Source organism: Elephas maximus, chromosome 19 (assembly GCF_024166365.1).
Source record: "Elephas maximus indicus isolate mEleMax1 chromosome 19, mEleMax1 primary haplotype, whole genome shotgun sequence".
NCBI classification, from domain to species: Eukaryota; Metazoa; Chordata; class Mammalia; order Proboscidea; family Elephantidae; genus Elephas; species Elephas maximus.
In genome coordinates, this window is record NC_064837.1 from 78,629,394 (window position 1) to 78,657,228 (window position 27,835).

The 27,835-nt window shown below is 41.7% G+C and overlaps 1 protein-coding gene across 1 annotated transcript in view; it reads right to left on the reverse strand.

Moving 5' to 3' along the window:
* The window catches only part of LOC126062684 (uncharacterized), a 247,882-nt gene that overhangs the window by 68,346 nt on the left and 151,701 nt on the right, over positions 1-27,835 (reverse strand). The window contains exons 11-12 of the mRNA XM_049860442.1: positions 10,055-10,254; positions 6,302-6,388 (exon numbers count right to left, since the gene is read on the reverse strand). Of these exons, the coding sequence (XP_049716399.1) occupies positions 6,302-6,388; positions 10,055-10,254 (287 nt within the window). The remainder of the gene's footprint in view (positions 1-6,301; positions 6,389-10,054; positions 10,255-27,835) is intronic.

The window sequence follows — 27,835 nt, forward strand, 5'->3', positions numbered from 1 at the left end:
TACTTTGAATGAGGACAATAGGGGCTTAATATGTGGCATAAATGAATACCAACCATAACTAAAAATGCACAAACAGCACAAGATAATGTAGATAACTAGGATCTCCTAAAAATTAAACACTTACGCTCATCAAAAGATTTCACCAAAAGAGTAAAAAGAAAACTTGTAGAATGGGAAAATCTTTTGCTACAACATGTCCGACAAGGGTCTAGTCTTTAAAACGTATAGAAAACTCAACACCTCAACAACAAAAAGACAAACAGTCCAATTAAAAAATGGGCAAAGGACATGACCAGACATTTTACCAAAGAAGACATTCAGGAGGCTAAAAAACACATGAAGAGATGCTTGTGATCCTTAGCCATTAAACCAAACCAAACCAAACCCACGGCCGTCAAGTCGACTCCGACTCATAGTGACCCTATAGAACAGGGTAGAACTACCCATAGGGTTTCCAAGGCTGTAATCTTTATGGAAGCAGACTGCCACATCTTTGTCCCATGAAGCAGCTGTTTGATTTGAACTGCCAACCTTGTGGTTAGCAGCTAGGTGCTTAACCACTGTTTCACCAAGGCTTCTCGTTAGCTATTAGAGAGATGCAAATCAAAACTACAATAAGATGCCATCTCATGCAGGCAATAATGATACTGATCAGAAAAACATAAAATAACAAATGCTGGCGAGGTTGTGGGGAAACTGGCACTCTTATACACTGCTGGCAGGAAAGTAAAATGGTACAATTACTATGGAAAATGGTATGGAGCCTCTTTAAAAAGCTAGAAATAGAAATGCCATATGATCCAGCAATCCCACTCCTAGGTATATATCCTAGAGAAATAAGAGCTGTTATAAGACTAGATATATGCACATTCATGTTCATTGGAACATTATTCACAATAGCAAAAAGAAACAACCTAAGTACCCATCAATGGATGAGTGGATAAACAAACTGTGGTACATACACACAACGGAATACTACGTGTCTTAGTTATCCAGTGCTGCCGAGAAATACTCAAGTCGATGGCTTTAAGAAACAAAATTGCTTCTCTCACGGTTTAAGACTCAGCTTTAGGCACCCCATTCTCCTCATCCATCTGAGTGGCAACTCCACCCTTGGAAACACCAGGGGACATGGCTCCACCCTTTGAAATCCCTGAGGTCATGACCATACCTTTTGAGACTGAGGAAGCTCTACTTTTTGCGTACCTTGTCTCTTTAGCTTCTGTTTTCTGGTTTCTTGGCACCTGGGTTCTGGGGGGCCTCACTATCTGCCCCACTGGGACAAGTGTTCCAAAGCTCAGTAGCTCCACTGATAAGTGCCCAGAGGCACCCTACTCCACCAAGAAGCCTCCTGGTGGCAGCAGCAGAGAACTGGCAGCAGCAGAACAAGGGGACCAGCGTGAGACAGCGTTGGAGCCGACCCATAGAGCAAGAGAGCTGAGTGGCTATGTGCAGGAGGCTTCCTGGTGGAGTGGGATGCCTCCAGAGAATTATTAGTGGAGCTACTGAGCCTTGGAACACTTGCCCCAGCAGGACAGATGTGGGCATAAGGCCCCCAGAGCCCAGAGACCAAGAAACCAGAAAACAGAAGCTAAAGAGACAAGAAACCAAGCTGCCTCAGTCTCAAAAGGTATGGCCAGGATCTCTGTGGTTTCAAAGGGTGGAGCCATGGCCTCTGGTGTTTCTAAGGGTGGAGTCGCCACTCAGATGGACTAGGAGAATGGTGCGCCTAAAGCAGAGGGAGCAGAGTTGCTGTCCCAGTGGGCCTGGAAGGCAGACCTGAAGCCCAGGGCCAAGGGGCCTCCACTCAGAATCTGGAGAGTGTGGCCAATACCTAGAGTCTGGAGGGCAGGGCCATTGTGTAAATTGTCTCGGAGAACAGAGGATTATTTTCAAAGCCTTGAATGTAATGTGTTCTGTTGACTTGCTTAGTGTCTGTTATACCTTCTTTTCCTCCAGTTTCTCCCATTTGTAATGGAAATGTCTAGCTTGTGCCTGTTCTGCCATTGTACCTTTGGAAGCAGATAACTTGTATTCTAGATTTTACAGATAAAGAATTTTTGGATTTTTTACTTGGAGTTAAGACTTTTGGTATGATATTACGGGATGAATATGTTTTGCATATTGCAAGGATGTGATTTTTGGGGGGCCAAAAGGTGGAATGTCATGGATTGAATTATGTCCTCCCAAAAATGTGTGTATCAACTTGGTTAGGCCATGATTCCCAGTATTCTGTGGTTTTCCTCCATTTTGTGATTGTAATTTTATATTAAAGAGGATTAGGGTGGGATTGTACCACCCTTACCAGGTCAGATCCCTGATCAAATGTAAAGAGGGTTTCCCTAGGGTGTGGGCTGCACCACCTTTTATCTTTCAAGAGATAAAAGGAAGGAGAAGCAAGCAGAGATTGGGAACCCCATACCACCAAGAAAGAAGTGCTGGGTGCAAAGCATGGCCTTTGGACCTGAGGTTCCTGTGCTGAAATGCTCCCAGACCAAGGGAAGACTGATGCATCCCAAGAACCTTCCTCCAGAGATGACAGAGAGAGAAAGCCTTCCCTGGAGCCTGCGCCCTGAATTCAGACCTCTAGCCTACAGGACTGTGAGAGAATAAACTTCTGTTTGTTAAAGCTATCCACTTGTGGTATTTCTGTAACAGCAGCAGTAGGTAACTAAGACAGTTATCTAGCACTGCTACGAAATACTCAAGTCAATGGCTTTAAGAAACATAAATTGCTTCTCTCACAGTTTAAGAGGCTAGAAGTCCAAATTCAGGGCACCATCTCCAGGGGAAGGCTTTCTCTCTCTGTCAGCTCTGGGGGAAGGTCCTTGTCATCCTTCCCCTGGCTAGGAGATTCTCAGTGCAGGGGCCCCAGATCCAAGAACTTGCTCCACTCCTGGCTCTTCTTTCCAGGTGGTAATGATGTCCCTCTCCTCTCTGCTTGCTTTTCTTTTTTATATTTCAAAAAGAGATTAACTCAAGATACAACTTAATCCTGTAGATTGAGTCCTGCTTCATTAACATAACTGTTTCAAACCCTGCTTCATTAGCATCATAGAGGTTAGGATTTACAACACAGAAAAATTACATCAGATCACAGAATGGTGGACAACAACGCAATACTGGGAATCATGGCCTAGACAAGTTGACACACATTTTGGAGGGGGACACAACTCAATCCATAACACTAAGCAATGATAAGGAATAATGATGAATCTGTGAAACATCTCAACGACATGAATGAATCCGAAGGACATAATGTTGAGTGAAATAAGTCAATCAGAAAAGGACAAACATTGTGTGAGACCACTATAATAGTCAAGAAAAGGTTTACACAGAAAGAAACATTTTTTGATAGAAGGGGGAGGGAGGGAAAACCACTAATTAGAGAGTAGATACATGTTAACTTTGGTGAAGGGAAAGGCAGTACACAATATGGGGGAAGTCAGCACACTATACCTAGGCAAGGGAAGACACTGAGAGCTATGCAAGAATAAAAGGCAATGACGATAAATATTATAACATATATAATCCTGCAACAACAGTAATAACAAACAAGAATTTATCAGAGGATACATAGGAAGATAAAAACAAAAAAACCCACTGCCGTCGAGTCGATTCCAACTCATAGCGACCTATAGGACAGAGTAGAACTGCACCATAGAGTTTCCAAGGAGCGCCTGGCGGATTCAAACTGCCGACCTCTTGGTTAGCAGCCATAGCACTTAATCACTATGTCACCAGGGTTTCCACATAGGTAGATAGGCATGCTGAATAGGTGTTGGAGGGCATATGGGAGTACTCCTATTTGCATATACAGGTTCGAATGTGGGTATTTCTACATAAATATTTGTATATGCTGCATGTATATTCATACACATAATAGAGCACACAAAGGGGCACAGTCATGGAAACATCCCAGACATAACAAAACACCTTTCAGGACTGAGCTACTAGGCTTGAAGGCTAGGGACCATAGTCTTGGGGAGCATCTAGGTCAATTGGTATAACATAGTCCATAAAGACAACGTTCCACATCCTACTTTGGTGGGTAGCGTCTGGGGTCTTAAAAGCTTTCGAGCAGCCATCTAAAATATTGGTCTCCTTCTGTCCAGAGAAAAGGAGGATGAAGAAAACCAAAGATTCAAGGAAACAATTAGCCCAAAGGACTAACGGACCACAGGAACCACAGCCTCTACAAGTCTGAGATCAGAAGAACTAGATGGTACCCAGCTACCACTACCCAGTGCTCTGACTGGGGTCACAACAGAAGTTCACAGTTAGAGTAGGGAAAAAAATGTAAAAAAAAATTTAAATTCATAAAAAAGACTAGATTTACTGGTCTGAGAGAGACTGCAGGAACCCCGAGACTATTGTCCTTAGACACATTCCTAACTTCAAACTGAAGCCATTCCCGGAAATCACCTTTCAGCCAAATAGTAGGCCGGCCTATAAAATAATAACATCTGAGAGGAAAGTGCACCTTAGAAAAATCATCTATATGAGACCAAAAGGGCAATATCTGCCCAAAAGCAGTTATGAGTAGGCAGAAAGGGCCAGGAAAACCGGACAAATGGAAATGGGGAACTCAGGTTGGTAATGGGGAGAGAGCAGAGATTTGTGAACAATGTCACAGAACATTTTGTCTATAAACTATTGAATGGGAAACTAATTTGCTCTGTAAACTTTCACCTAAAGCATAAAACAAAAAGCTGCAATAAACAATTCAGCAAAATTAACATTTTCTCATTTACTTTCACTATATAAAAATACAATAATAAAAATCACAGATAATATTAAAGAAACATTTAAAGTAAAAAAAAAATGATAACATTTGTAGATTCTATCAGTGGTATTCAAACTTTAAACAGAAAATGTTTGTAAATAACACGTCATGCACTGTAAAGAAATAATTGACAGACATTATTTAAAGCTAGAGAGAAGAGACGTTCTAAGATTCAAACCTGGTCTTCTGACTCCATTTTAATCTACTGCTTCATCTACTGCTTCTGTATGGAAAGCTCATGGTTTCTAAGAGTACAATTGCCATCTATTTTTAAAAAAACGCCACCCTTGTGTCAGTTTGTCATACTGTGGTGACTTGTGTGTTGCTGTGATGCTGGAAGCCATGCCACTGCCATTTCAAATACCAGCAGGGTCACCCGTGGTGTACAAGTTTCAGCAGAGCTTGCAGACCAACACAAACTAGGAAGAAAGGCCTGGCAATGTACTTCTGAAAACTAGCCAATGAAAACCTTATGGGTCATAACAAAACATTGTCCAATTTGCTTGCTTTGAATGTGTCATCAAGATAAATCAATCACTGGAGGAGGATATCATGTTTGGTACAGTAGAGGGCCAGTGATGGAGACAGACCCTTGGTGAGATGGACTGGCACAATAGCCACAGTAATGGACTCAAACATGCAGCAATCATGAGGATGACACAAGACCAGGCAATGTTTTGTTCTTCAGTACACAAAGTCATCATGAGTCAGAGTCGGCTTGAGGGCAGCTATCTAGCTATCTATCTTTAAAAACAAATTCGGGGTCCAAAAATAGTGGTTAAGTCCTTGGAGTCTAAAATACAATAAGACTACTTCCTAGGTGACCTCAGTCAAATTATTCAACTTTATTTAGTCTCAGTTTTTTAATCTATGAAGTAGGGATATTAATGGTACCTAAATCAGAGCTGATATTTAGCAGAAATACGATAATATTTGTAAGGCAGCTAGCATGTGGTATGCCCTCAATAAACATTTACTATTAGTATAATTATTGTTGTTATTATTGCCATAGTTAAGTAAAATAATATGAACAGGATCCCAAAGTGTACACATAAAAAAAAAATTGTACACATAGAATGATTCAATTTCATTAAAAGGGAAAAATGCATATATGTGTGTGTAGGTGTGTGTGTGCATGTGTGTAAATACATGCACATACAGAGAGAGAGAGAGACTCACAGAAAAAAGATTTGAAGAAAATGAACCACCAGAATGATCATCTAATGACTGATGAATAACTAACTCATTTTTGTTCTTATGTTTCACTGTATTTTTTAGATTTTCTTCCATGAACACAGATTACCTGTGTAAATAAAACAATGATAAAAATGCTATTTAGAAAAAAAAAATCCACAAAAATGAATCATATTTGTTTACAGTGTTATGTTAACAAAAATATTATTTACATTATTTGCAACAATTAGGAAAATATTCTATTCTTCTCATTGCTTTAAGGAGCCTGCTTACTTCTTTTCATCATAGAATATCTATGAAACACAAAAGCAAACACATTACCTTCTGTAAGCTCCATTCAGGTTGTTCGCTAGTTCCGTCATGGCCTATCCTGATCTTATATATCTCTCCAATGCTTTTTATTTTAACCTGATTGAGATGTAAAATAGAAAAAATTAACAGAAATTTAAATTAAGCACGTTAAGAAATTCTTCTTCTTCTTCATACTAAATGCATTTTGTGTTCCTAAAAGTTGAAAAGCTCTCAGGGACCCTTTCAGACTCTAATCCTTTCAAGAAGCTATCAGTGAACCTCACAGACACAGAACATAAGGCAGAAGTTTTTTTTTTTTTTTTAACCTGTGACTTGACTAAAAATGTGCGGAGGAGTCAGAGAAAAGAAGAGAATTAAGAACCCAGGTATTCTTGGTCGTCTGACTACCACTCATTTCTCACTGAAAGCCAGATCTTCTGAAGCTGAGTTTCAATGACAAAAGATGGGCTCTTCTTTTAAGAAGGAAAAGAAAGCAATTTGCATCAAAGAAAGGCTGAGTATAGTTTTTTTTTTTAAGGAAAAGTACATGTGAGTCTAGAGCTTCCTTCTACTATGAAAATCCTTTCTCCTTTGATTCATAGGCTAAGAAGAAGATGTTCAGGTTCCAAGGGAAAGAAACAAACCTGACCAATAGAATCTGTGTACATTGTTTTTTGATAAAGCCCAAGAGTATTTATTAATTCAGGTAGCATTTTGGAGAACAAGCTTTGGATTCACTTTGAACTAAACTGGAATCCTACCTATTGCAAACTGAGTAAAACATGGTGTCTTTACATCTCTGGTCCTCAATTTCTTTTTCTGTTGAATGGATATAAGGCCTATCAAATAAAAGTCCCAGTTCAATAAAATAAATATTTATTAAACACGATAAACGAAGCATTACGAAAGGCAGCAGGTATACAAAGATGAAAATGACAACACAGTCCCTAACTTGAAGAAATATATAGTATGGTGAGGGAGACATACATACAAGCAGATATCTTCAATATGAGAGCCTAGGACACTGAACTGGGAGGATTAAATAAGGTAATACCCCAAAAACCTAAACCCACGGCCATGGAGTTGATTCTGACTCATGGTGATCCTGTAGGTCAGAGTAGAACTGCATCACCGGGTTTCAAAGGCTGTACATCTTAACGAAGCTGACTGTCACATCTTTCTCCCGTGGAGTGGCTGGTGGGTTCGAACCGCTGACTTTTTGGTTAGCAGCCAAGTGCTTAGGCACTGGGTCACCAGGGTTCCTTAAGCACCTTATTATTAAATGACTTAAATAATCTCCATTATCATTATTTCTCCTATGGCTGCCTGTCCACCTCCACAGAACAGAGACGTGAATGGCACTGGCACTTTAGGTTTGACTTGCATCGTTGTGTACCTATGACTAGACCTGGAATGGGCTGGGATGGCCAGGTGACCCAGAACTCATAAGAACTACTCTTTCGCATCACTTCCATGCTTAGAAATCCTTTTTTTTTTTTTTTTTTTTTTTGGCAGTAATCCCCTTTCCCCTGTAAAGTGTAAAGGGTAAAGAGGGACTATGCTAGCACTGACAGAAAGGAAAAGAACTCCCCCATAGCCAACCTCCCATCACTTTCTTATTCCCATAGCTGGTCCGAGTGCAGAACCCAGAGGCTTGCTCTTCGCACCAGAGGAATTGGGAAACAGTCCACAGTATGCAGTATGAAACCTTAGCCGGCCTTTAGATATCCTTTTGTTGTCCCAAGAATGCAAACTTCCTCTTTCTACACATTTCAAGTGAAAAATAATAACGTGATAACTGAAAAGCTGAGTTATTATGTGTCTGTGGTTTTATGCCTGTTTGCCTGTTATTTCCAGAGACCAGAGTGAACAGGACTGAGTTCTGACATGTGTTATTACCTTCTTTTTACTGAGGAGAAAACAAGATTAGTGAGGATAAGTGGCTTGTTCAATTTAGAGAACTAGCAAGTGGTAAATCTGGATTTGAACCTGTTCTTCAAGGCTCCAAGCCCCTTAGTTTTAACCAATTTACTACATTTCCTATAAATCAATAATATATGCGTGTGTGAGTGTATGTGTATATATATATGTATATATACACACACACACACATATCTTTTCTCTTTTTGTCATCAGATCACCCTGGAATTTAGAAAGAGCAGGATATTATTGCCTCCATTCTACATGTAAAGATAATGTTGCCCTGGAGAAATTAAGGTCACAGATCTAATACATGGAAATCCAGGACTCTAATCCATTTTACCTAATTTGCTGTCCAATCCTGTAGCTGTGATTCTTAACCTTGACTACACTTTAGAATCACTTGGGGAGTTTCCAAAAACCTGAGTGCCCAGGATGTACTCCACATGAATTAAACCAGAATCTCTGGAGGTGGGACCAGTGTTTTCTTAAGCTCCACAGGTAATTCCAACATGCAATCAAGATTGAGAATCTATATACCACGAATTCCAAGACTGAACCCTGGGTAAATTTTTCCAGAAAAACATGGATAGATTTAGTAGCATATAAATACATATACCACAAGGTAGATTAAGGGTAAAAGTGACTTTTTAGGGTAGACTGGGGATCTAATCATAAGATATAATGCCATTGATGGGAATCCATTCTGAGTTCTAAATAATGATTTTCAAACAATCTTTGGAAACACATACGTTGCATAAGCTATGCCTGCATGTGCATTCAACCAACGTGCTCCCTCATGAGTACAGGTAACTGCTTTTCTCCAGTGCCACTTAATTTAATGATTGCAAAGGAGGTCTGACAGTCTCAGGTCTAAAGATGTAAAACTATTTGGGTATTAGTGATCACAAGGTGCCACAGCCCAAAACATTGGCATGGCTTTCTGGTGATTCAAGCTGGCCTCAGCTATTCCCTATTCTGTATCCTATGATGCAGAAGGATGTCAACACTCTCCAGGGAGAACCTCTGCTGTTTAACAGTGCACCACAGAACCACACAGCTGTCACACTGAGGGGGTTTGGGTGGAATTAGTGGAGTGAAGTGTAATTGTCCTAACTGAAATTCAGCCAAAGCCCTGAGGAACCAGGAGAGGCAACAAGCAGTACTCACAATAAAGCAGCCCAGAGCTCCCTCACACCAAGAAGTAAAGGAGGGAGGCATTAGAGGAGCATGGGCAGAGCTTCAAACACAGCCTACCAAGATGCCAAGAAAATAATTTGACACCCATACATCTACAGGTGTATGTGAATATACAAAAGAAGGGTTTTCATCACCAGCAAAATCTTTAGATGGCATATAATCTGGATATGATTTGAGATTAGGCTGATGGCTTGGGGAGCCAGTTTCAAACCAATAGCCTAAAACAAAGTATCTTTAAAGAAAGCACATTACTTCTATAACTTTCCTCACTTATATAAGATACATGAGAAAGAAGTATTTCCTTTGCTGATTATAATCAGCATTAAGATAATTTATGGGAATTCTAACAGACCAGAGATTTATTTTACATAAGGCACACATCACACAACACACACACATACACACACTCTCTCACACATAAACACAATCTTCTATATTATAAAGCCAAAAAACCAAACCCATTGCAGTTGAATCGATTCAGACTCACAAAGACTCTATCGGACAGAGTAGAACTGTCCAAATGAGGCCCTGGTGGATTAGAACTGCTGACCTTTTTGGTTAGGAGCTGTAGTTCTTAACCACTGTGTCACTAGTTTTCCTTCTATATTATAGAAATACCTTTAAATTACTAGAAGAATAACATTACTGCTATTTTTTTTTTACCTGAAACTCATCCTCCTGTCTTGGCAGGAAAAGCTGATCTTGGTTTTCCTTACTGAGACTTATTGGTCCAGTGGCTCCTTCATCTCCATATACCCAGAGTGTGACATTGGCTTGAGTCCCTGTATATCCCGTCAACACATACACCTTCCATTCATCTTCTGACAGAAGATTCTCACAGCTTTGGGAACGACTGATTTCTTCTGTGGGAGGGGGAAAGGCATTAGTGGCAGTTCAGATGCAAGGTCAGGCTGACAGAATCCCGTGTCTGTCTGAGCCCAAGGACATCAAACCTGGGCAGGCGCAGGGGACTGGGGAAGCAATGAACTGTTGCACCTCCTAGGAGCTGATCTGTGCCTTGTCTCCTCACAGCAAAGTTCTGGTCAACTGAAACTAAACTATGGAAGCAAATTAAATGAGAACAATAAACATCTGAAGTGCCTGGCAATCCTTCACTGTCCTCAGCACTACAACATGGCTGGGCATACTAGAGTTTGCAGTCTGTGTCCCCAGATTTTTCATAAAGGTGTCTACTTAAAGACTTTTAGATAGAACTCCTTACAGGGTGAAACTCTATAATATAAAGTAAAAGAAAGTGGCCTTAAAACACACTTTCACCTAAAAATCAAACACCTATGCTCATCTAAAGACTTCACCAAAAGAGTCAAAAGACCACCTACAGACTGGGAAAGAATTTTCAGCTATGACATCTCCGACCAGCGCCTGATCTCTAAAATCTATATGATTCTGTCAAAACTCAACCACAAAAAGACAACCCAGTCAAGAAGTGGGCAAAGGATATGAACACGCACTTCACTAAAGAAGATATTCAGGCAGCTAACAGATACATGAGAAAATGCTCTCGATCATTAGCCATTAGAGAAATGCAAATTAAAACTACGATGAGATTCCATCTCACTCCAACAAGGCTGGCATTAATCCAAAAAACACAAAATAATAAATGTTGGAGAGGCTGTGGAGAGATTGGAACTCTTATACACTGCTGGTGGGAATGTCAAATGATACAACCACTTTGGAAATCTATCTGGCGTTATCTTAAACAGTTAGAAATAGAACTACCATACAACCCAGAAATCCCACTCCTCGGAATATACCCTAGAGAAATAAGAGCCTTCACACAAACAGATATATGCACACCCATGTTTATTGCAGCTCTGTTTACAATAGCAAAAAGCTGGAAGCAACCAAGGTGTCCATCAACGGATGAATGGGTAAATAAATTGTGGTATATTCACACAATGGAATACTACGCATCAGTAAAGAACAGTGATGAATCTGTGAAACATTTCATAACATGGAGGAACTTGGAAGGCATTATGCTGAGCGAAATTAGTCAGAGGCAAAAGGACAAATATTGTATAAGACCACTATTATAAGATCTTGAGAAATAGTACAAACTGAGAAGAACACATAATTTTGTGGTTACGAGAGGGGGGAGGGTGGGAGGGAGGGAGAGGGTTTTTTTTTACTGATTAGTTAGTAGATAAGAACTACTTTAGGTGAAGGGAAGGACAATACTCAATACAGGGAAGGTCAGCTCAACTGGACTGGACCAAAAGCAAAGAAGTTTCTGGGATAAACTGAATACTTCAAAGGTCAGCGGAGCAAGGGTAGGGGTTTGGGGACCATGGTTTAAGGGGACTTCTAAGTCAATTGGCAAAATAATTCTATTATGAAAACATTCTGCATCCCACTTTGAAGTGTGGCATCTGGGGTCTTAAATGCTAACAAGCAGCCATCCAAGATGCATCAATTGGTCTCAACCCACCTGGATCAAAGGAGAATGAAGAATACCAAGGTCACACGATAACTATGAGCCCAAGAGACAGAAAGGGCCACATCAACCAGAGACTTACATCATCCTGAGACCAGAAGAACTAGATGGTGCCCGGCCACAACCGATGACTGCCCTGACAGGGAGCACAACAGAGAACCCCTGAGGGAGCAGGAGATCAGTGGGATGCAGACCCCAAATTCTCACAAAAAGACCATACTTAATGGTCTGACTGAGACTAGAGGAATTCCAGTGGTCATGGTCCCCAAATCTTCTGTTGGCACAGGACAGGAACCATTCCCGAAGACAACTCATCAGACATGGAAGGGACTGGACAGTGGGTGGGAGAGAGATGCTGATGAAGAGTGAGCTATTTGTATCAGGTGGACACTTGAGACTGTGTTGGCATCTCCTGTCTGGAGGGGAATGGGAGGGTAGAGAGGGTTGGAAGCTGGCAAAATTGTCACGAAAGGAGAGACTGGAAGGGCTGACTCATTAAGGGGAGAGAAAGTGGGAGTATGGAGTAAGGTGTATATAAACTTATATGTGACAGACTGACTTGATTTGTAAACGTTCACTTGAAGCTCAATAAAAATAAAAAAAAAGTACTTTCAAATGAGATATAAAAATGACAAACTAAGGAGAGATTAAAAAAAAATCTGAAAATATTTCTCAAAACAATGCCCTATTGGAGAGGGCAGTGGAAGGTTTGGAACTAAAGATGAAATTTTCACACCTGCAAATGGTTTCTGAGGTGCTTAGAAAAGGCGAGTCCTTGAAGGCCTGGACTACACAGCAATAGTGTTTCACAAGGGCAGCCTCCGTCAGCTAGCAGTTCCCAGACATTCATTCCTTGTTTGTAAGGAATGCTGATAAAGTCCAGAACTAAAATGATCATCTTCTTCACATTATCTTTTGCCTGGTGCCTCATTTAAAGAGATACTGGGGCTTGCAGTGCTGAGAACATCTCCCAAGCTACTCTGCATTGGTTGTCTGGAATTGCTCCAACTGGACTGTCTTAGTCATTCAGTGCTGCTATGACAGAAATACCAAAAGTGGATGGTTTTAACAAAGAGAAATTTATTTCTTCACAGTAAACTAAGCTACAAGTCCAAATTCAGGGCATCAGCTCCAGGGGAAGGCTTTCCCTCTCTGTCGGCCTGGTCATCAATCTTCCCCCAGACAAGGAGCTTCTCCGCACAGGGACCCCAAGTCCAAAGGACATGCTCTGGTCCTGGTACTGTTTTCTTAGAGATATGAGGTGCCCAACTCTCTACTCACTTCCCTTTCCTTTTATCTCTTGTAAGATAAAAGGTGTTTCAGGCCACGCCCCAGAGAAACTCCCTTTACATTGGATCAGAGATGTGACCTTAGTAAGGGTGAAACAATCCCAGATATTCAAGCCTAATTCAGAAGAGGAAGGATATATATCATTGCTGATGTCAAATGATTCTTGGCTGAAAGCAGAGAATACCAGAAAGGTGTTTACTGTGTTTTATTTACTATGCAAAGGCATTTGACTGTGTGGATCAAAACACATTATGGATAACGTTGCAAAGAATGGGAATTTCAGAACACTTAATTGTGCTCTTGAGGAACCTGTACACAAACCAAGAGGCAGTCATTCGAATAGAACAAGGGGAGATTTAAAATCAGGAAAGGTGTGTGTCAGGATTGTATTCTTTCATCTTACTTATTCAGTCTGTATGCTGAGCAAACCATTGAGAAGCTGGAATATATGAAGAAGCACATGGCATCAGGATTGGAGGACGACTCATTACCAATATGCAGATGACACAACCTTGCTTGCTTAAAATGAAGAGGGCTTGAAGTACTTACTGAAGAAGATCAAAGACCACAGCCCTGAGTGGGTATTATACCTCAAGATAAAGCAAACAAAAATCCTCACAACTCGACCAATAAGCAACATGATGATAAACACAGAAAATATTGAAGTTGTCAAGGATTTTATTTCATTTGGATCCACAATCAACACCCATGGAAGCAGCAGTCAAGAACTCAAATGATGGAGGGCATTGGGCAAATCTTCTGGCAAAGACCTCTTTAAAATGTTAAAAAGCAAAAATGTCACTCTGAGGACTAAGGTGAGGCTGACCCAAGCCATGGTGTTTTCGGTAACCTCATATGCATCTAAAAGCTGGACGATGAATACGGAGGACAGAAGAACTGACGCCTTTGAATTGTGCTGGCAGAGTATGGAATACACCACGGACTGCAACAGGGCGAACCCGTCTGTCTGGGTAGGTGTTCGGCCAGAATGCTCCATACAAGTGAGGAGAGTGAGACGTCATCTCACATAGTTCGGACATGTCATCAGGAGAGCGACCAGTCCCTGCAGAAGGACAACATGCTTGGTAAAGTGGATAGCAAAGAAGAGGAAGACGAGATGGATCGACACAGTAGCTGCAACAATGGGCTCAAGTGTAGCAACGATTGTGAGCTTGGTGCGGGAACAGGCAGTATTTCTCTCTGATGAACACAGGGTTGCTTTGAGTTGGAACTGACTCAATAGCACCTAACAACAACAACAACAACAAAGATTTTGGTATTATGTGTTTTCAGTTTCATTTGATTGTAGAATTTTTGATTCACTCTTTGATTTCTTCTATTACCCAGTGGTATTGAAGCAAGGTATTATTCAGTTTCTGTGTTCTTTTTTTTTCCCTTGCTCTTCCTGTTATTAATTTCTACTTTTATGGTGTTGTGATAAGAGAAGATGGTTTGTATTATCTCAATGTTTTGGATTTTGCTGAGGCTTGCTTTGTGGTCTAAGATATGGTCTATTCTGGAGAACATTCCATGTGCTTTGGAAAGGAAAGTATACTTTGTTGCTGTTGTGTGGAGTGTTTTATATATGTCTATGAGGTCAAGTGGAGCCCTGGTGGTGCAGTGGTTAAGAGCTACAGCGAGTTACGGCTGCTAACCAAAAGGTCAGCAGTCCAGATCCACCAGCCGCTCCTTGGAAACTCTATGGGGCAGTTCTACTCTGTCCCATAGGTTGCTAATTGACTCCAAAGCACTGGGTCAGATGAGGTAAGGTATGAGGTCAAGTTGGTTGATTGTGACCTTTAGCTCTTCTATATCTTTACTGAGTTTCTTTCTAGATGTAAAGTTTCCTAGTATTTATTGTGGAACTGTCAATTTCTCTTTTCAGTGCTGTCAGCTTGTTTTATGTATTTTGAAGCCCCGTCATTGGGTGCATAGATATTTATTATGGTTATATCCTCATGGTGGATTGACACTTTAATCATTATATGATGCTCTTCTTTGTCCTTTTATGTTGGATTTGCCTTCAAGTCTACTTTGTCTGAGATTAGTTTTACCACTTCTACACTTTTTTGGTTGTTGTTTGCTTGATATAATTTTTCCATCCTTTGATTTTTCATATATTTATGTCTCTAAGGTTTGTCTCCTGTAGACAGCATATTGATGGGACATGTTTATTTTTATCCCTGCTTTCACTCTGTATATTTATGGGTATATGTTTTAGGCTGTGTTCTTCAGAGAAGCAAAACTACCAAAATGTATATATACGTATATAAAAAGAGACTTATATCAAGGAAATGGCTCACACAGCCCCCAGAGGCTGTATATTCCAAGTCTGTGATGTAGGAAAGAGAATTCTCCTGATTCATGTAGCTGCAGGGGTTGACGAACCCAAAATCAGAAGTCTGGAGAGCAGTGCCATTGCAGGCCATGAAGATCAAGGAATGTGAAAATCAGCAGGCAAGACCACCAGCAAACCGCCAATCCAAGTCCCAAGAACCACAGGCCAGACAAACTGGAGCAAACTGCAGCATCTGGGACAAGCAAATGCCCCAGCAAAGCAAGAAGGAAGGAAGTACGCAGAGGAGGGCAGAGAGATGAAGGCCGAGGGAGCAGTGAACCACCACAGGCCCCGCCCCCACCAGTACCACTCAGCAGATCCCATCATGGGGGTGATCACATATCAAGTTTCAACAGGGAAGTGACCACAACATTATACAACTGCCAAAACACTGAGAATCATGGCCCAGTCAAGTTGACACACAACCTTAACCATCATAGTCCACATTTCGTCAACTTTGCTCCTGTACCCATCTCCCCAAACCATACATAATCTCTGAATAAAGACAATTACAAAGGCATACTTGCACCTAATGTGATACAACTCACGCACACACAACTGAAAACACACTAGCCCTGTTCACATCTTATATTTTATAAGTGAAAAACCCCAAGGAAACAAAAATATTTGATGCAAACATACGAAGTAGAAGTACTCATAACAGTTACAGTTCTTGTTTCTGCAACTGGTCATGTGGATATAACTCGTATTTAGAACTACCTTCTTTCACCAACCATTCCATATTTCCTTTGCCCTCAGCAAGCACCTCAGCTGGTTGTGGTTCTTTCCCTGATGGGGGTGAATCAAACCTTCATTCCTAAACGCTTTGAGTCATGCCGAAATTGGGTTGCCGTAGTTTCCATTGACTTTAATCACGGGGCATGGTAGTACTAAGAGACGCACTAAGGGGTCTCCTGTATTCCAGACATACTCTTTTTTACTTCCATTATATAATATCAATCTTATTTCCTCTTGGTAATCAGGATCAAACATACCAGCCAGTATGGTAACTCCCTTCTTTGCATTTTGATACAGAGGCATAAGGAGCCCAAAGTGGCCAGGTGGCAATCTTAGCTTTCAGGTCAATGAAGACAGTGACAGGTGTCCAGGTAGGGGCATTCCTTCCTTTGGAACTAAGACCTCTAGACCTGCAAAGCATAAGGCCACAGAGACAGGAAGCAAAAACCTTGCCAGTGAGTCACTAGGGTAATAGTGAGTGATGTCACTCCCATTTCCACACCTTGACTCCTGGACCTAAAATCCTGGCTATGGGAGATACAGCACCATATTTTGGACACTGGTTTAGAGCATATACAACCTCCTAGAGAACATTGCCCCAACCCTGCAAGGTATTGCCATCTAGCTGATGCTGTAATTGTGTCTTCAGGAGACCATTCCTTTGCTTTAAAAAGCCAGCTGCTTCAAGATGATGGGAAACATGGTAAGACCAGTGAATTCCATAATCATGGGTCCGCTGTTGCACTTCATTTCCTGTGAAGTGAGGCAGTGCTGTGTGGGATACCGTGACAGTGGATAAAACATTCTGTGACTCCATGGGTGGTACCTTTGGCAGAAGCACTGCATGCAGGGAAGGCAAATCCATATCCAGAGTAAGTTTCTATGCCAGTAAGAATGAAATGCTGCCCTTTCCAAATTGAAGTGGTTCAATGTAATCAACTTGCCACCAGGCTGCTGGCTGATCACCTCGAGGGATGGTGCCATATGGAGATTCAGTGTCGATCTCTACTGCTGGCAGATTGGGCATTCAACAGTGGCTGTAGTCAAGTCAGCCTTGGTGAGTGGAAGTCCATGTTGCTGAGCCCATGCATAACCTCCATCCCTGCCACCATGGCACTTTATTCATAAGCCCATTGAGCAATGACAGAAGTAGCTGGGGAAAGAGGATAAGTGGTTTCCACAGAATGTGTCATCCTATTCACTTGATTGTTAAAATCCTCCTCTGCTGAGGTCACACTTTGGTGAGCATTCACATGAGACACAAATATTTTCACTTCTTTGGCCCATTCAGAGAGGTCTATCAACATACCTTTTCCCCATACCACCTTGTCACTAATTTTCCAATCATGTTCCTTCCAAGACCCTGAACATCCAGCCAGACCACAGGCCACAGTCCATGAATCAGTATATAATTGCACATTTGGCCATTTCTCCTACCAAGCAAAGTGAACAAGCAGGTGCACTGCTCAAAGTTCTGCCCCTTGTAAAGATACCCCCTCACCACTGTCATTCAGAGAGGTCTCATAAAGGGACTGCAGTGCTGCCACTGTCCCCTTTAGAGTGATGCCTGCATATTGTGCAGAACCATCTGTAAAACCAGGCATGAGTTTTCTCTTCCTCAGTCAACTGATCATAAGGATTTTCCCATGAGGCCATAGGCACAGACTGGGAGAGGAAAGGTAACATGACAATTATGGAGACCATGGGCATTTGGGCCACTTCCTCATGAAACTTACTTGTGCCTTCTGATCCTGCTTGAGCCCAATCTTGTATATACCATTTCCATTTAATTATGGAGTGCTGTTGTGCACATCTGGCTTTATGACTCTGTGGGTCAGACAACACCCAGTTCATGATGGGCAGCTCAGGCTGCATGGTGACTTGGTGTCCCATGGTCAAGTGTGCAGTCTCTACTAAGGCCCAGTAACAAGCCAAAAGCTTTTTCTCAAAAGCAGAGTAATTATCTGCAGAAGACGGCAGGGCTTTGCTCCAAAATCCTAAGGGCTGTGCTGTGATTCACCAACAGGGGCCTGCCAAAGGCTCTAAACAGCATCTCTGTCTGCCACTGACACTTTAAGCACCATTGAATCAGCCAGATTATATGGCCCACGTGGCAAAGTGGCTTGCACAGCAGCCTGAACCTGTTGCAAAACCTTCTCTTTTTCTGGGCCCCACTCAAAACTAGCAGCTTTTCAAGCCACTTGATAAATAGGCCAGAGCAGCACACCCAAATGAGGAATACATTCCAAAGAGGCCCACTAGGGTTGGTTCCTCCTTTTTCATTGTGGGAGGAGCCAGATGAAATAACTTTTTCTCACTTTAGAAGGAATATCTTGACATGCCCCACAGCACTGGACCCCTAGAAATTTCACTGAGGTGAAAGGTACCTGAATTTTTGTGCGATTAATTTCCCACCCTCTAGCATGCAGTGGAAACCCTGGTGGTGTAGTGGTTAAGTGCTACGACTGCTAACCAAAAGGTTGGCAGTTTGAATCCACCAGGCACTCCTTGGAAACTCTGTGGGGCAGTTCTACCCTGTCCTACAGGGCCACTATGAGTTGGAATCATCTTGATGGCAACGGGTTTGGTTTTGGGTTTTAGCATGCAAATGTTTTACCAGCAAGTCCAGAGTCATTGGCACTTCTTCCTTACTGGGTCCAATCAGCATAATGTCATCAATGTAATGGACCAGTGTGACGTCTTGTGGAAGGGAGACCCAATCAAGTTCCCTGCAGACTAAATTATGACACAGGGCTGGAGAGCTGATGTAGTAGTACTGAGGTAGGCAACTAAAGGTGTATTGCTGGCCTTGCCAGCTAAAGGCAAACTGCTTCTGATGGTCCTTCAAAACAGGTATGAAGAAAAAGGCATTAGCCAGCTCAATAGTTGCATACCAGGAGGTATGCAGGTACAGGAAATGTATTAATTTGCTCAAACAATGAGACTGTATCTGGAACAGCAGCTGGAATTGGAGTCACCACCTGGTTAAGTTTTCCATAATCCACTGTCATTCTCCAAGATCAGTCTGTTCTATGGACAGGCTAAATAGGCAAGTTGAATGGGCATGTGTTGGAAATCACCACTCCTGCATCCTTCAAGTCCTTGATGGTGGCAGTAATCTCTCCAATCCCTTTGGGTTTACTATTTTCCTAGACAGGGGCAGTTCTAATGGCTTCCACTTGGCTTTTCCTACCATAATACCCTTACTCCATTTGTCAGGGATCCAATGTGGGGGTTCTGCCAGATGCGGAGTATACCTATTCCAATTATGCAATCTGGAACTGGGGAAATCACTACAGGATGGGACTGGAGACCCACTGGACCCACTGTGAGAAACATGTGAGCTAAGACTCCATTAATAACCTGACCTCCATATGCTCCCACTCTGAGTGTTGGGCTGCAGTGATGTTTTGGGTCTCCTGAAATTAGTGTCAGTTCAGAGGCAGTATCCAGTAATCCCTGAAAATTCTGACTATTTCCTTTTCCCAAATGAACAGTTACTCTCATAAAAGGCTGCAGATCACTTTGGGAAAGGCTGAGAATGAGATTAACAGTATAAATTTTTGGTAGTCTTTTGGAGTCCTTCCTCTAGGGTACCTGGCCTCCCATTCAATCAAAGGATCTGTAAACTTGCTCGAGTCTGGGAATTGACTGAGGGGGCATGCCTCCATTCTGGCGACTCAAGTTAGACTGCTGCTCACATGACCTAGAATTCATGCACTTGTACAGATCAAATAAATATTTAGTAGATTTCCTATCGGTTTCACTCCTAGGGACACCATGACTAAGTAGCCAATGCCATAAATACATATGAGTCAGACTATTCTGATTACTGCTTTGACTCTGCTGTCTATTATAGTAGCCACGCCCACCTTGTCTTTGTTGATTGAGTACCACCACTTGGCCCCTACCCACATGGTCTCCAGTCTGCCCCATTGTAGTTAGGTATCTTAATTCAGTTACGGCAGTTTCCACTGTCAAATCTGACTTACATAAAATAGCAATCATGGCAGTCTTCAAGGATGCTGGGGTCCATTCACAAATTCGTTGTTCACAGTTACGGTAAAAGGTGTGTCCTCTGGGCACTCCATGTGTGGATCTGTGGGTCTAGCCTGATAAATTCACTCTGGCATGCCAATTTCCCTAAACCTTTGGATACCTTCTTCTACAATATACCAAGGCAGGTCTGGTACTTCAACTTGATTTAGTGTAGGCCATCACACAATCCATGCTTCAGCAACCCAACCAAATGAACTATTAGATCCTTTCCTAACTTCTCAAGCTAAAACATTTAATGAAGAAGCTGTGCTTAGTGAGCTCATATCAATAAACTCAGACTGATCCATCTTTATGTCCCTTGCTCCCATTATCCTACACACTTAATAGACATTACCACATATAATCCCCAGATTTCGGCTTGTACATAATAGAAAAGTCAAGCAATTTTTTCAGAGTATAGCATACCTCCTCCTGGGTTACACCTTGTACTTCAACTTTTGGGACTCACTGTGACTTAAGTCTAGTGATAGGTCTAGAAGCCAGAATGCGTAGTGTGGAATTGTTTTAAGAACATTCAGCATTATCTTGTAAAGCATCTGCCTCAGATGATGTCCCAGGCAATAACTCAGATGAAGGCACTTTAGATGTAGCTGGATTAATCTCATTAGATGGGAGTGGAGGGGCTAATGGTTCTGTTGGCAGGAGTGAGTCAATGGAATTTAGGGGCTCAGTGTCTCCAGCTTCCTGATTATCTGCCCATATGTCCCCATCCGAGGTCAGGATCCCAATTCTTCCCATTCAATGCCCTCACTTTAACTTCAGACACCTCAAGACTGGAAATTGAGTTGGCGTTGTAATTCGGCCACTCTTACAACAAGACTCTGGGTTTGGTTTTCGGCAATATTAGCTTTGTTACTACAAGAAAAAAAGCTTTCTTTCAAGGCACAAGTGGAAATTTTGAGGTCATTTATGCGGTGCTTGAGCTTTGACTCTGAATCCCTGAGCTCATCTCTTTCTTTCACCAATTTGTTAGCGAAAGTAGGACGAACCAACCAGCCTTCCTATACTTCTCCTTATGACAATATTGTAGAAAGGTATCATCCATGCTATCACCCAGATCCTCACCTTTCACTAACGCCTGATCTATTAGTGGTGATATTTTGTATATTGGAATTGCCACGTCATGCTATCGATAACCAGTGCGCTCTCTACTACTGGAAGCAGAGTCATCAACATCTTTAAGACTAACCAGACATGAGAACCAATTTAGAAAATTCATCCTTATAATTTTGTTTCTCTAGAACCACTCTCGGTACCAAATGTCTTAGGCTGGGTTCTCCAGAGAAGCAAAACATATATATATATATACACACACACACACACACATATGTATATATATGTGTGTATATATTTACACATATGTGTGTGTACATATGTGTATATATACATATATATAAAAACCAAAAACCAAACCCAGTGCCGTCAAGTCGATTCCGACTCATAGCGACCCTATAGGACAGAGTAGAACTGCCCCATAGAGTTTCCAAGGAGTGCCTGGCAGGTTCGAACTGCCGACCCTTTGGTTAGCAGCTGTAGCACTTAACCACTATGCCACCAGGGTTTCCATACATATATATGTGTATGTATATATACATACATATGTATATATGTGTGTGTGTGTATATATGTTTATGCACACACAACGAAATGGTTCATGTGGCCCCTAGAGGCTGTATGTCCCAAGTCCATGACAGAGGAAGGTGGCTTCTCCTGATTCACTTAGCTGCAGGGGCTGGTGAACCTAAGATCAGCAGGCCAGAGAGCATTGCTATTGCAGGCCATGAAGATCAACGAACGAAGATCGGCAGGCAAGACCACCAGCAAGCCGCCAGCCCAAGTCCCAAGAACTGGAGGCCAGGTGAATGAGAGCAAGCTGCAGGATCTGGAACAAGCAAAAGCCCCAGCAAGGCGAGCAGGAAGGAAGTAGGTGAAGGAGGGCAGAGAGATGAAGACAGAGGGGGCGGTGAGCCACCATAGGCCTCACCCCAGCCGGTACCACTCAGCAGGTTTCATCATGGGGGTGATCATGTATCAAATTTCAACAGGGAAGTGATCACAACATTATATAACTGCCAAACACTGAGAATCAATGCCAACAAAGTTGACACACATTCTTAATCATCACAGTGTATTTAAGCCATTTACGTTCACTGTGATTATTGAAAGGTGTCAATTTATTACTGTCATTTTGTAGTGCTTTTTTGTGTGTGTGATGTTGATGTTTTCTTTGTTCCTCCTACTCTCCTGTGCTGAGTTCCTTTTGTTTGTGGAATTTCTTTTTTTTTTTTTAGATTTTGTGTTTACTGAGACTTTTTTTTTTTTTTTTTGATAAGTAGATTTGTTAACTTTCTTTGTGGTTGCCTTGAAATTTACCCCATCTTCCTAAGTCTGAACGAGTCTTTTATTACTTGATATCATCTTGACTTATTCTATGTTTGAAAGTTCTATACCTACATCCTTTATTCCCTTTTATTGTTCTGATGTTGTTGTCATTTACGTATTGATGCCTTTGGTTCCCTGTAGTAAATCTTTCTGTTTTGTTTTATCCTTGAGAGTTCATTACCTAGGATGATATCTGGTTGGTGCTCTCCTGTGTCCTCAGACACAGGCCGTTGTCTGATGTTGTTGGTTCTCTAGTCAAAAGACTTCCTTTAATAATTCTTGTAAGTTTGGTTTGGTTTTTATGTATTCACTTAATTTCTTTTTATCTAGAAATGTCCTACTTTCGCCATTATATTTGAGTGAGAGTTTTGCAGGATACATTATTCTTGGTTGGCATTTATTTGTTTCAAGGTTTATATATGTCATCCCATTGCCTTCCTGCCTGCATTGTTTCTGCCACATGATCAGAGCTTAGTCTTATTGTTTCCCCTTTGTATATGACTTTTTGTTTTTCTTGAGCCGCTCTCAGGATTTCTTTGGTTTTGGCGAGTGTGATTATGGTATGCCTTGGTAACTTTCTTTTGGGGTCTATTTTATATGGAGTTTGTTGAGCTTCTTCGGTGGTCAGCTTTTCATCTTTCATGACATTAGGGAAGTTTTCCGTCAGCAAATCTTTAATGATCCTCTCTGTGTTTTCCGTTTTCTCTCCCTGTCCTGGAACTCCAATCATACATACATTTTTGCTCTTGATGTTTTATGCACTTTTCTTCATTCTATTCTCTGATTTTTCCTCTAACAAAGCAATATCCATGGATTTGTCTTCAATTTTTCAAATGCTGTCTTACATTGTTTTGAATTTGCTCCTAAAACCTTCTACTGCATTGTCCATTTCTGAAATGATGTTTATCTTGGACTTCTAATTGCTGTTTTCGTATTTCTAATTTTATTTATTTTGACATTTTGTCCTTATATTATTTTCTTGAATTCTTCCATTCCTTTGTCTGTGTTTTCCCAGATATTGTCTATATTTTCCACTATTTTTTTCCTTAGTTTTGTCTGTATTTTCCTTGATCTGTTTCCTAATCTGTTGGAGAGCCCTGAATATTAGACTTTTGAATTAATTCCCTATCAGGTAGTTAGGAGCCCTGGTGGCACAGTAGTTAAGAGTTTGGCTGCTAACCAAAAAAGTTGGCTGTTTGAATCTACCAGCCGCTCCTTGGAAACCCTATGGGGCAGTTCTACTCTGTCCTTGTAGGATTGTTATGAGTCAGAATCAACTCGATGGCAATGGTTTGTTTTTTTCTCTCTCTTTTTTTTTAAATCAGGTTCAACGCCTTTTCTTCTAATGGAAGGTCATCTTGTGTTTTATTGTGTTCACTTACTGGAGCCATCTTGTCCTGTTTTTTCATGTTTTGATATTGTCTGCTGTCTCTGAGACAGTCAGGAATTATTTTCTTTGTTTATTGATTGTAGGTTTGCTTCATCCTGCTTTTTTCATTTTATTTGATTATGTCTGGGAGGGCAGGCTGGGACTGGTTTGCTGCTTGCTCATCTGTGGGCATGATAGTTCTCACTACCTTGTCCAGGTGGGCAGGGCTGGTCATTCAGATATGGTGCAGCAGGAGAGGTCCAGTGGAGGGGAGGGGCAGGGTTGGGTCATTTTTCTGCATTAAGAACCTGGGCTGGTGGAGTGGGTCTGGGGGCAGAACAGCAGAGTGCAGCCAAGGGTTTAGAGGTCTGTGCTGGTCCAGCACAGGGATGAAGCCATTGGTGAGGCAGAGTCACGGTCAGCCTGGACTGGGGTCTGGAGGCCTGGGGGTCCACACCAGTGCCTCTTAGGGACACAGCACTTTACAAGGCGGTGCCGGGGGTCATCATGGAATGGGTCCAGGGCCAGGGGTTCATGCCAGTGCCACTCAGTGCAGTGGGGCTGGAGGCAACACAAGGTGGGGTTGAGGGGTCTGGAAGTCTACCCCAGTGCCATTCAGGAGCACAGCACTAGCAGGACAAAGCCAGGGGTGGCATGGGGTGGGGGTGAGGGATCTGGGGGTCTATGTTAGTGATGGTCAGGAGGGGCACAGGCAGGAAGTGGCATGGGCTGGGGTCTGGGTGTCCACATTGGTGCCACTTGGGGGTGTAGCCCTGGGTGGGGAGGGGCCTGGGATCCAGAGTTCTGCCACTCAGAGATGTGGCACTCAATGGGCAGGACCAGGGGCAGCATGGGGTGGACTCTGGGGGGTTGGAGGTGCAGACGATGCCACTCAAGGGCATGGAATTTGGCAGAGTGGGGCTAGTGGTCAGTGCAGGGTGGGATCTGGGGGTCCTGATATCCACACATGGCCTCTTGGAAGTGTGTATTCACTGCGCAGTGTAGAGAGGCAGGAGGAAAGGGACAGGATGCGATGTGTGGATCTAGGTAGGAGGGAGAAAGAAGAGAGAGAAACGAAAGCAAAATAAATGATGTGTGGCAGAAGCCAGCAAGTGGGAGTAAGGCAGGCCCAGGGAATTCATGTACTGGTGGCTCCAGCCCAGTGATGCAGTATGCCCCATCGAGAAGGAGCAAAGATGGTGAATGGGGATAGGTGGGTGGGACAAAGAAAAAGAAGGAAGGAAAAGAGAAAGAGGAAACAAAAACAAAAAACATATATGGTGCTGAGAGAACTGCTCACTGGGGGCAAGGCAGAACCCAAGTGGCTGCAAGCTGGTATCTCTCTCACCAGGTGCTGTGGCACGGCCCATCAGGAAGGGGCAGAGGCAGCACAGTGGGGTAGGTGGGAAAAAAAAAAAGGTGGAAGGGAGGAAGAAAAAGAATAAAAGGAAAGAGAAAAAAAATATGGCACTGAGGGAGGTGGCCACTGGAGGCAGAGCGGACCTGGGGTGGCAATGAGTCAGTGTCTCTCTGGCCAAGTGACCGTGGCCCATTGGAAAGTGGCAGAGGCAGTATACAAGGCAGAAGAGTGAGGGGTGGGAAAACATGTATCTCTGGTTAATGGGTGCTCTATCTCCTGTTGGGAGCTCTGTGAAGTTGCCTTCCCATACCCCCTGTCCCAGATCATTGCTGGCTGTGGCCCAAGATAGTGAAGCTGTGCCACGTTAGCTGGTAGGGGACCTTCACTATGTAGCTCTCCTCATTCTCTATTCTTTGTCAGTTTCTTCTTCCATTCAGTGCTTGATCTAGTTGTTTATCCCTTCATTTGATGCTTAGGGTTCCAGGATTGACTTATGTACCTGTTTTACTTTTTTTTTTTTTCTGGCCATTGCTGCAGAGGGATGGCATGGTGTTTCAATTTATAGCACCACATTGGCTTCCTTGCCTTTTATGGTTGATTTTGCCTTAATGTCTATTTAATCTGAGATTAGTATTGAAACTCCTGCTCTTTTTTGGTTTCTGTTTGCTTGATATATTTTTTCCCATCCTTCGATTTTTAATGTATTTATCTCTTACCATCTAAGGCATATCTCTTGTAGACAGTATATTGATGTCATTTTTTTTTAATCCATTCTGCCACTCTCTGTCTCTTTACAGGCACATTTAAGAAATTTACATTCAGTGTGATTATCAGTAGGTAAGAGATTATTGTTGTCATATTGTGCCTGTGGTTTTTGTTTGTTTTGTGGTGTCAACATATTCTTTGTTCCTCTTACTTTCCTGTGCTGAGTTCCTTTTGTTTGTGGAGTGTCTTTTCTTTTGTTATCATATATTTTGTTTTTTCTGAGTCTTTATGTTTTTATTCTTTTTTATTTTGGTGGATAGGTTTAACTTTCTTTGTGGTTACCTTGAAATTATCCTTATCTTCCTAAGCTTGAATTAGTCTTTTATTACTTGATATCGTCTTGACTTACTGTCCATTTGAAAGTTCTATACCAACACCACTTATTCCCCCTTATATTTGATTGACATTATCATCCTTTATAGATTGATGTTCCTGTTTCCCTGTTTTAAGTCTTTTAACTTTGTTTTATTATTGGGAGTTCTTTACCTAGGTTGGTATCTGACTGATGCTGTCCTGTGTCCTAGACTCAGGTTGTTGTCTGATTTTGTTGGGTCTCTAACCAAAGATTCCCTTTAACATTTCCTATAAGTTTGCTTTAGTTTTTACAAATTCTTTTAATTCTGTTTATCTCAAGATGTTCTAATTTTGCCATTGTATTTGAGAGGTAGTTTTGCAGGATATATTATTCTTGGTTGGCAGTTTTGGGGTTCTTTTTTCAAGGTTTTATATAAGTTATCCCACTGCCTTCTTGCCTGCATAGTTTCTGACAAGTAATCAGAGCTTAATCTTATTGATTAACCTTTGTATGAAACTTTTTGTTTTTCACACGCTGCTCTCAGGATTCTTTCTTTGTCTTTGGTTTTGGTGAGTGTGATGATATGTTTTGGTGACTTTATTTTGGGGTCTACCCTATATGGTGTACACTGAGCTTCTTTGATGGTCAGCTTCTTGTCTTTCATGATATTAGGGGAAAATTTTGCCAGCAAATATTCTGTATTTTCCATTTTCTCCCCTTGTTCTGAAACTTTGATCACACAAATTTTTGCTCTTGATTGTGTCCCACATAACTCTGAGCTTTTGTTCATTCTTTTCACTTATTTTTTTCCTCAGAGAAGTGGCCTCCATGGATTTCAATTCAATCTCATTGATTCTGTCTTCCATTGTTTCAAATTTGCTCCTAAAGCCTTCTGTTGAGTTGTCCATTTCTGAAATTTTGTTGTTTATCTTTTGGATTTCTAGTTGCTGCTATTGTATGATTTCTAATTGCTTATTTTGACTTTTAGTTCTTGTATTATTTTCCTGAATTCTTCTATTGCTTTGTCTGTGTTTTCCCTGATTTTAGCTGTGTTTTCATTGGTTTTGTCTGTGTTTTCCTTTATCTCTTTCCTGCTCTCTTGGACAGCCCTAAATAATAGCCTTTTGAATTTCATATCAAGAAGTTCCATCTTGTGTCTGTCAGTTTGTCATACTGTGGTGACTTGCGTGTTGCTGTGATGCTGGAAGCTATGCAATCAATATTTGAAATACCATCAGGGTCACCCATGGCAGACAGGTTTCAGTGGAGCTTCCAGACTAAGAAAGACTAGGAAGGACGTGATGAACTACTTCTGAAAAAATAGGAAAGTGAAAACCTTATTGTCTGATATAGTGCTGTAAAATGAAACACTCATCTTGGAAGGCCCTCAAAA